We start from the raw sequence: 10,746 nt of genomic DNA on the forward strand, positions 1-10,746 counted from the left end.
CACTTAAATGAAATTCATTTTATTATCCCTAAAACCTAATACTCATCAAGTATTCAGCTCTCAGTGTCCCCTTGTTAAAACCATTGAGAGTTGGAGCTGCATTAATTCAGAATTTAGTTCTCTTGGATCAAATTAAAATTGTAGTGCACTAGGGGGGCCCTTTTATTAAAGAGCAGTAGGGCTACCATGTGGGTAGCACACGGGAAATCAGCACTACCACTGGGCGTGCCCAGGTGCCTGACAGTAGTTCTAATTTTGCCAGCGCACCACTTCCCATGCCAGAAAATATGTTTCTATTTTCTAGTGCGGGCCCACAGTGTAGGGGTGCCCAGCTCGGGCAGCAGTGTGCGCTGACCGATTACCACCAGGTTAGTGCGTGGGTTCTTACAGCCTTCTAAATTGGAGGTGGTAAAGGCTCAGGCAGTAAATGGACACACACTGATTTTTGTTTTAGCCATTTACGCCTCCATTTTAAAAATAGAGTTTTTACAGTCATGGTAGCATGTGGCCTGGGCGTGCAGCAATTCCATGCGCCCACACTACCATGGGCCACTTATACCATGGCTTTGTAAAAAGCCCCTAGATTTGATGATGTTGACCAGACCTTTTAATTTAATCACAGCATGAATCAGTTTATTGGTGAGTTTCACTTTAATTAGGAGTGGCCTAGTGGTTAGGGTGGTGGACTTTGGTCCTGAGGAACTGAGTTCAATTCCCACTTCAGGCACAGGTAGCTCCTTGTCACTCTGGGCAAATCACTTAACCCTCCAGTGCCCCATGTAAGCCGCATTGAGCCTGCCATGAGTGGGAGAGCAAAGGGTACAAATGTAATTAAAATTATGCCAGATTACAGACATGGTAGATCAAAGCATTTCACAATTTTTTTCTCTCTGTTTTCTGCATAGCGATTTCATATTAAAAGAATTCAGTTCATGCAGCTTCCAGTACTACAAGGATTTTATTTCAAAGCCAGGAACTACGTGCACTAGGAATAAACCATCAAACAAAGATATAGCAACAACTTCAGGGTGTGGAAATATGATTGTTCAAGTTGGAGAAGAATGTGACTGTGGAAGCCCAGAGGTATCAAATCTGTAGGGAGAAGAATGAATTTCTGAGCTACTGACATTTATCAAATTGAAGCCAATTGTGAGAGATTGAACGATTAATCATAATTATGGATCCTGATTCTAGGTGTTTACAGCTGGAATTTTAGGCGTTTCTTTTTTAAGCAATTAGGTACTTTCCTATGAAGATACATGGAAATAATGCTTTTAAAACAAATAGTAGAAAATATATTTTTTGTCTCAACAAATAGTTAAGCTCCGGATCTGGTAAAAGCAGTTAGCTTAGCTAGGTTTAAAAGGGCTTAGGACAAATTCCTGCAGGAAAAGTCCATAATCTGCTATTAAGAAAGACATGAGGAAAACCACTGCTTATCACTGGGGTTGGTAGCATGGAATCTTTCTGCTACTTGGGATTCTGCCAAGTACTTATGACCTGGATTAGCCACTGTTGGAAGCAAAATACTGGACTAAATGGACAGTATGGAAGTTTGAATGTTCGTGTGCTTGTTCTCTTTAGCATGGGATTGGCGTGCACTGATCCCAGAACTACTGCAGAACGCCTGAGCACATTCTGCAGTAATACCTTTTAGTGTGCAGTAAGCACGCGTTAGTGTTTATTGCTGCTTAGTTAAAGGGCCCCATAATTTCCAATCCCAACATCCTTCTCTATGCCTCAGCATCAGTGGCTCTGCCCCACCTACTATGGCTGTGGGATCTTGATTACTTCTTCCTGCCATTCTCTGCTGCCTTGCCAATTCTCATGTTTAAACGCCTTTCTAGCACTGGTGGCAGAGCTGCTGAAGCAGCAGAGAGCAGTAGGAGTAAGAGCACAAGCTCCTGTCACTGCCAGCTCTGATCTTTTCACCCTGCTGCGATAGCAGCTGCTGAGTGGCATCATCAGAGCACCAAGAAATAGGTGATATGGGGGAGGGGGATTCAGTTTAGCTGGTGGAGAAAAGGTTAATGAAATTCAAACATGCGTGGATAAACTCAGAGGAATCCTGTTTAGAAAGAATGGATCCATGGAATCTTAGTGGATATTGAATGGCAACACCGGTAATTGAGAAGCAAAACCAGTGCTGGAAAGACCTCTACGGTCTACGTCCTGATCATGACTGAATAGATATGGATAGGCTGGAGTGTAAATTTTAAGGGGCTTCAATGTTAGCTTCAGAACTTTTAGTAGTAGAACAGTGCTGGGCAGACTTCTACGGTGTGTGCCAAGCAAGGACAAATCAAAATCGGATATACATATAAAGTATTGCATATCATGTGAAATGAGTTTATCTTGTAGGGCAGACTGGATGGACCATACAGGTCTTTATCTGCCGTCATTTACTATGTTACTATCCACCTTATAATCGAAAGAGAAAAACGCCTAGATTTCGACCCAAATCGGGAGATAGACGTTTATCTCACAAAAACGAATAAATCGGTATAATCGAAAGCCGATTTTGGACGTTTTCAACTGCACTGCGTCGTGGATGCGGACAAAGTTGATGGGGGTGTGGCAAAGGTGGAACTGGGGCGTGGTTATCGACCGAGGAGAGATGTACGCGTTAGGGCGATAATCAAAAAAATAAAGGCGTTTTTAGCGAACATTTAGGCCACTTTTGTTGGACCCTTTTTTCACACAAACAGGTCCCAAAAAAGTGCTCTAAATGACCAGATGACCATCGGAGGGAATCGGGGATGACCTCCCCTGACTCCCCCAGTGGTCACTAACCCCCTCCCACCACAAAAAAATGATGTTTCACAACTTTTTTTTTCACCATCAAATGTCATACCCACCTCCCTGGCAGCAGTATGCAGGTCCCTGAAGCAGTTGTTAGGGGGTGCAGTGGACTTCAGACAGGTGGACCCAGGCCCATCCCCCCCTACCTGTTACAATTGTGCTGCTTAATGCTTATTAGTCGTCCAACCCCCCCAAACCCACTGTACCCACATGTAGGTGCCCCCCTTCACCCCTTAGGGCTATAATAATGGTGTAGACTTGTGGGCAGTGGGTTTTGAGGGGGATTTGGGGGGCTCAACACACAAGGGAAGGGTGCTATGCACCTGGGAGCTCTTTTACCTTTTTTTTTGTTATTGTAAAAGTGCCCCCTAGGGTGCCCGGTTGGTGTCCTGGCATGTGAGGGGGACCAGTGCACTATGAATCCTGGCCCCTCCCACGAACAAATGCCTTGGATTTATTCGTTTTTGAGCTGGGCGCTTTCATTTCCATTATCGCTGAAAAACAAAAACGCCCAGCTCACAAATTGTCGAATAAAACATGGACGTCTATTTTTTGTGAAAATACAGTTCAGTCCGCCCCTTCACGGACCCGTTCTCGGAGATAAACGCCCATGGAGATAGACGTTTTCATTCAATTATGCCCCTCCACGTATATTACTATATTTATCCTGCTATAACATGACCCTCCATAGGATTTTGAGGTTGCTGACGTTATTCAGTGCTACTAGTTATTTTAATCACTGTTTAGTTACATCTTTCCAGCACTTCATTTCACTCCCATTTCTTTATTACATTGAAAACAGAGAACAATATCTTCCCTTCTCCCCTAGAAACCATTGGGCCAAGCTGCAGCACTTAAAAAATCTGTGCATTCAGTGCTGCTATATGGATATCAGTGACCCTGAAGATAAAGATTTGTTGCTGGCTGACAGTAGTCATACAGACAACAGTGATATTCAGCAAATATGGCCCTCATTTTAAAAATAAACTTAATCAGAACCTCGGATGCTGATACACAAAAATATCTAACAATAACCACAGTATCTGCTGCTTCAAAATGACTTCCAAAGTAACTTGTAGAATTCTAGTAAACAGGAAAAAAGGCCTCAAAGAGCTCACAGATCTTCATCTTGATTGAACTGTACGAGCTTGAACGGATCACTAGATCCTGCCTTCATCATCGGCCAAAAACCTTTTTATGTAAATATTTCCTGTTACTGCAGCTAGTCACAACTCAATTATTTAGTCAATTGACTGAAGTCTTAAAACCTTCAGGTAATATTATAAGCTCTGACACTTATCTTTAATGGTCGTGCTACTAGACCGCTTTGCTCCAGCCGGCACATAAACATTCATCTTGCATAAACTTCTAAGTCCTCATTTTACAAATCCAGAATATGCTCATATCAAACCCAAGTGCATACAAATAAAAAGGGGGGCTTGGACTTGGCATGCTTTGGACAGGACAAAGGTGTGGCAATTTCATGGACATTTATTTCCCAATTCAGAAGGGGTCTAAAAGTCTGTGTCCTTGGAGATCAATGTTGAGAGCTACATCTGCTAACAAGCTCATTTAGGATTTGGTAAACAGGTTTCTGATGCATCTGCCAACAGGGATGACAACCTTTGCTTCCGAGTTGAACATATATTCTAACTCCTATTAATATTTTTTTCTCATAGATCTATTTATGAGAAGTTATCCCTGCTGTACACCAACTATTTTATCCACTCTCAGCTAACTGTGCTGCTGCAGAAATGATAATGTACAAATATTGACACTACTTTTGTCATATGACAGGAATGCAATGACCCTTGCTGCAATGCGAAACCTGTACTCTGAAGGAAGGTGCCAAATGCAGCAGCGGAGAATGTTGCGAGAATTGTCAGGTAAGACCCTTTCAGAATCTTCTCCAAGATCAATAGCAGTGTGTTCAAAAAACAAGAGTGCTTTAGTAAACAGTAAGGGGGGTAATTCTCTATATCTCACCTAAACTAGGGAGCAGGGATGATGGCTACTGATTGCAAATTCTATAACTGCAATTGCATGTAGTCTTGCAGTTTTGTGTGTAACTTAGGCACGAGCACCTACCCTAGCTTAAAGGCGGGTGCCTAGCTATAGATATTTAGGTGCATAACTTCTAATATTCTAGTATCCACATGCGTTAACTGCTAGGCACACACCCCTGCACCGCCCACATCCTTTCCAGATCCATCTGTGATGGATTTTGTATACACAATTTACAGAATCCTGATTAAGGGCAGTTGCACACCTAACTGCTAATTAGTTCCTATTAGATGCAATTAACACCAATTATATCCAATAATTGGTTGATAATGCCAATTAGCATAACGTAAGAACATATGAATAGCCATACTAGGTTAGATCAATGGTCCATCTAGCCCAGTATCCTGCTTCCAACAGTGACCAATCCTGTTCTCAAGTACCTGGCAGAAATCCAAATAGTAGCAACATGCCATGCTACCAATCCCAGGGCATGCAGTGGCTTCCTCCATTTCAGTCTCAATAACTTTTCGTTCAGGAGCTTGTCCAAATCTTTTCTAAACCCAGATATGCTAACCACTGTTACCACATCCTCCGGCAGCGAGTTCCAGAGCTTAACTATTATTTGATGTGAAAATTATTTCCTCCTATTGTAATTTCATCAAGTGTCCCCTGGTATTAGTACTTTTTGAAAGAGTGAAAAATCAATTCACTTTTAACTGCTCTATACCACTCAGGATTTTATAGGCCTCAATAATATCCCCCCCTCAGCCATCTCTTTTCCAAGCTGAAGAGCCCTAACCTCCTTAGTCTTTCCTCATACTGGAGGAGTTCCCATCCCCTTTACCATTTTAGTCACTCTTCTTTAAACATTTCTAATTCCGCTATATCTTTTTTGAGATATGGCAACCAACACTGAATGCAGTACTGAAGGTGAAGTCTCACCATGGAGCAATACAGAGGCATTATAATAGTTTTGGTCTTTTTTTTTTTTTTTGCATCCCTTTCCTAATAATTCCTAACATCCTGTTTGCTTTTTTTGGCTACCTCCGCACACTGGGAAAAAGATGTCAGCATATTGTCTACAATGACACCTAGATCCTTTTCTTGAGTGTTAACTCCTAAGGTAAACCCTAACATCAGGTAACTCTAATTTGGATTATTCTTCCCAATATGCATCACCTGTATTTGTTCACATTAAATTTCTTCTGCCCTTTGGATGCCCAGTCTTCCAATTTGCTAAGGTCTTCCTGCAATTTTTCAAAATCAGCTTCTATCTGGTTAAAGTTGACCACATCACTCCTCTTCTTATACAACACCACCAGCTTCCTATTCCCTCCTGTATTCACTTCAAGATCCTTATTCTCACTCACTACGCTGGTATACCCCCCCCCCCCCCCCCCCCACACACACACACACAAACACCACCTTTCTTCTCTCCTTATTTCCTATGCCCAGATAAGAACTCTTCACTCTCTTGAAGATAATCGGCTCAGACTTCCTCCTCTGAAAGAAGCATACTATGAACCCACCTGCACCCGAGCATTTTTCCTGTTAGTCCCTTCACTCTGGAACTCCATCCCTGCCCTTATTCGTCTGAAACATTCGTACTCCAAATTCAAAATCATCCTTAAGACTCATCTCTTTGAGAAAGCCTTCTCAATCCACCTAGACCCAGGCAGTTTGCCTAGGATCCACTGATCTTGCGGTCACTAATGTAACCTGGGTCTTGCCATCTCTCTTCTACAGACAACTCACTGACTTTCAAGAAAAAAAAAGGAATCAATTGTAATCAATCAATCAATGTTAATCGTAATGGAAATATATACATTTCTATCTGTAAAGATAACTACTGTAGCAAAAGGAAATCTGGCTCATCTAATTGTCTTGTCTCCGCAGATTAAGAAAGCTGGAATAGTCTGTAGGCCAGCCAAACATGAGTGTGACCTGAATGATGCCTGTGATGGTCAGTCTGCCCAGTGTCCAGCTGATAAATACAGACTGAATGGATCTCCTTGTAAAAATAACCAAGGATACTGTTATATGGGAAAGTGTCCTACACTGCAGGACCAGTGTAATGTCTTTGGACCAAGTAAGTATAATTTCATAATATGGGAAAGGATATGCACACCACACCAATTTTTTAAAAGGGTTCCAAAGGTGATCCAGGAAATTTCAGACCAGTAAGCATGACTTCAGTGCCGAGTAAAATAGTGGAAGCTATTATAATGAATAAATAATGGAACTCGTAAACAAACATGGATTAATGGGACACAGCCAGCATGGGTTCAGCCAAGGAAGGTTTGCTTCATTTTTTTGCAGATATAAATAAACATGTGGATAAAGGTGAGTCTGTTGATTTTCAGAACGCTCCTTCCAAAGTTCCTCCTGAGAGATTCCTGAGAAAATTAAAAAGTCATGGGATAGAAGACAATGTCCTTCTGTGGATTAGGAAAACAGAGGGTAGGGTAAATGACCATTTTTCTTAATGGAGGAGGGTGAATAGTGGAATGCTGCAGGGATCTGTACTGGGAACAGATTTCTACATGATCTGGAAACTGGAATTATGAGTGAGGTGATTAAATTTGCAGATGACACAAAACTATTCAAAAATGTCAGAACACATGCGGACTGTGATAAATTGAAAGAAGATCTTAGGAAACTGGAATGCTGGGCATCCAAATGGCAAATGGAATTTAATGTTGACAAATGCAAGGTGGTGTACATTGGGAAGAATAATCTGAATCATAGTTACCTGAGGCTAGGGTCTACCTTAGGAGTTAGCACTCAAGAAAAGGATCTAGGTGCCATTGTAGACAATATGCTCTGTACCACTCCATGGTGAGACCTCACCTCGAGTGTTGCATTCAATTCTGGTTTCTATATCTCCAGAAATATATGGTGGAATTAGAAAAGGTTCAAAGAACAGCAAACAAAATTATAAAAGGAATGGAACTCCTCCCAAATGAGAAAAGGCTAAAGAGGTTAGGGCTTTTCATCTTGAAACAAGTGACGGCTGAGGGGAATATGCTTGAGGTCTACAAAATCCTGAGTGAATCGATTATTCACTTTTTCAAAAAAGTCAAAGACCAGGAGACATTCAATGAAAACAATTCTAAAATAAATAGGAGGAAATATTTTTTCAGTCAAACATTGAAACTGGAACTGATTGCTGGAGGATGTGGTAACAGCAGTTAACATATCTGGGTTTTAAAAAGGTTTGGACAACAGACTAAGGAAAAGTCCATAGTCTGTTGTTGAGGTGGACATGGGGAAAGCCACTACTTGCCCCTGGATTGATAGCATGGAATATTTATACTAATTGGGTTTTTGCCAGGTACTTGTGACTGGATTGGCCACTGTTGGAAGCAGGTTACTGGGCTAGATGGACCATTGGTCTGACCCAGTATGGCTATTCTTATGTTCACACCACTTATTTAGAATCTAAGTCCTTTAAAGTAAGGTTTTGTACTGCATAATATCTTACTGTATTGATATGTTGGTCAAAAAGTGACGAAAACCTCAACATCCTGAATGTGAAAAGTAATTTAATGCTACATTTTGTGCAATACTGGTTGGCACTTTAGTCTGCACTCTTCCTTGGTCACTTTTTGATTCATTCATATGGAGGGGCATTTTAGAAAGGATGTACAACTCAGAATATTGATGTCCAAGTCAGTACAACACAAATGAGCATCCATCTCACATGCATTTTAGAACAGGATACAGCCTATTCTAAAATGCATGTGAGATGAATGTCCATTTGCTGGAAACATCCAGGATGCAGCGTGTTGTGAAATACATGTGAGACAGATGTCCATGTGCTGGAAACATCTAGCATGAACATCCTTTTCACAAATTGAAGCGTCCAAATTATGACTGGGGGCAAAACAAGGGATTAGACATCTTCATGGCAGGATAGGACTGTCCATGTTACAAAATGGCCACATAAAGGTCCATATGGACCAATAGGCTAATGGTTAAAGCAGCTAGCTGAGACCCAGTGCAGAGATTCGGAAGTTGCTGGTTTATGTCCCACTGCAGGTTTTTGTAACTTTTGTTTGTTTTTTAATTGTGAGCACTCCAGTGAGAGAAAAACACCTACTGTGAATTCCATTGTCTCCATTCACTGGAGAACTGCTTAATCAGAGAACCTTTCTGTAACATGGATGTGACAAGTACCAGGTCTAAATATGATGTCAATCTTTTTAGACTTGGATGTACCTTCCCCTTCTGTAATCAGAGTAGAACGTCCATATTTTGGGCCCTCCCTAGTCCCGCCCAAAGCACGCCGAGATCACTTTCCCTTACCATAAGAATGCACTGCAGTGTTAGATGTCCATATTCTGCTTTTGTAAAATTGGGATTTGAACATCCATGTGTTATGGACTTTTTTAAATGCACATTTTCAGATGTCTGAACAAGAACAGAGCTTCTAAAATAACTACCCATTTGTAACCTATTGATTTTTCTTCACCAGTTCTAGTTCTTATGTAATCTTGGGTTAGGTATAAGCATCAATGGGCTGGGGCTAGAGGAGATATAGGTTCGGCTAGAACAGAATTTATTCTGTCCACACACTTCTCACAGTTAATAAATTACTTAACACAGTTTAATATACTGAAAACTGTAGAGGGTTTACTGAACTTGGATAACCCATTAACAAGGATAACATTTCCAACAGCTATTAAACCACTTGTATATTCCAGTAAAAATAATTAAAGTAAGCAGTAGCACTCAAAGTCCTCTGGGATCTTCTTTCTTATTCTCCTTTCTTATATACAGTCTCAAGGTATAGTGAATTACTTTGAGAATTGGACTCCTACTCATTCACATCTCCTCTGGGCATTGTCCCAAAGCAAATCTCCTTTGTTAGTCTCTCTTTCTCTATATACAGTAGAAATGGGGTAACAAGGCATAGAAGGAGACCTAGGTATTAAAGGTTATAGGACATAGAAAATGACGTGGATGTTTGATTTAAGTACTGGCCCTGTAAAATGCAAAGCTGAAAATACTAAGGCCTGAAATGGCCTACCAACAGAGGTGATGGAGGCCTTCACTGTTAACTGATGTGGATCATGGTTTGGACATATGAAGGGCAATGGTAGAAAATGGATCGAATGGTCAGCTAAGGGACTTGGGAGGAGGAGCTGCTGTGGAATTGCATACTGTATGTAAATTAATTTGCATGTTCACCCCAAGTGGATAGGTCTCAACTGGACAGACTAATGTGGGAATTCATCATGCAGAGTTAGGGTTTAAGAAGTCTTTAACACACATTAAGGGGTCCTTTTACTAAGCTGTGGGGAAAAAGGCTCTGTAGTAATGGCGAGAGCTGTTTTTTTTATGCACCAGGGCCCTTTTTACAGCAGCCGGTAAAAGCCCCCCCCCCCCCCCAAAAAAAAAAATGGCCACATGGTGAAATAACTTTTACCGCATGGCCATGCAATGGGAAGCCTTTACCACCACCCACTGAAATGGCAGTAAGGGTCCTGCGGTAACACATAGATAACCGGGCAGCACACGGCAATGCCCAGTTACTGCTGGGTTACTGTTGAGTTAACCATTTCTGGTGCTGTTTTCCCTCCATTGCCCCAGGTACAAATAAGTACCTGTATACAATATGTAAGCCGCATTGAGCCTGCCATGAGTGGGAAAGCGTAGGGTACAAATGTAACAAAATAATAAAAATAAATAAAATAAAATGGTGCATGCTCCAGCCAGAACTACCATCAGCAGCTGCATGGGCTGCATTGGTTGGCAGTAGTCCCGGAAGAATGAGCAGTAAGCCCAAGTTGGGCTTACTGCCGCTCTGTAAAAGGGCCCTCAATGAATTAGCATGTGCTAAATACTGAAGCCCATTTTATCGCTATGTGCTTTTAGCATTTAGCCTGCGCTAATTCTATAACACAAGTTAAGGTGCATTCAGAGCTGCTTGATAAA

At 41.4% G+C, this 10,746-nt stretch overlaps 1 protein-coding gene across 1 annotated transcript in view; it reads left to right on the forward strand.

The window, feature by feature from the left end:
* LOC115469717 (zinc metalloproteinase-disintegrin-like brevilysin H2a) overlaps positions 1 to 10,746 on the forward strand; it is a 107,109-nt gene that overhangs the window by 30,176 nt on the left and 66,187 nt on the right. Inside the window, exons 12-14 of the mRNA XM_030202504.1 lie at positions 906 to 1,083; positions 4,600 to 4,638; positions 6,703 to 6,895. Coding sequence (XP_030058364.1) covers positions 906 to 1,083; positions 4,600 to 4,638; positions 6,703 to 6,895 — 410 coding nt within the window. The remainder of the gene's footprint in view (positions 1 to 905; positions 1,084 to 4,599; positions 4,639 to 6,702; positions 6,896 to 10,746) is intronic.

This window comes from Microcaecilia unicolor, chromosome 4 (genome assembly GCF_901765095.1).
Source record: "Microcaecilia unicolor chromosome 4, aMicUni1.1, whole genome shotgun sequence".
Lineage (NCBI taxonomy): Eukaryota > Metazoa > Chordata > Amphibia > Gymnophiona > Siphonopidae > Microcaecilia > Microcaecilia unicolor.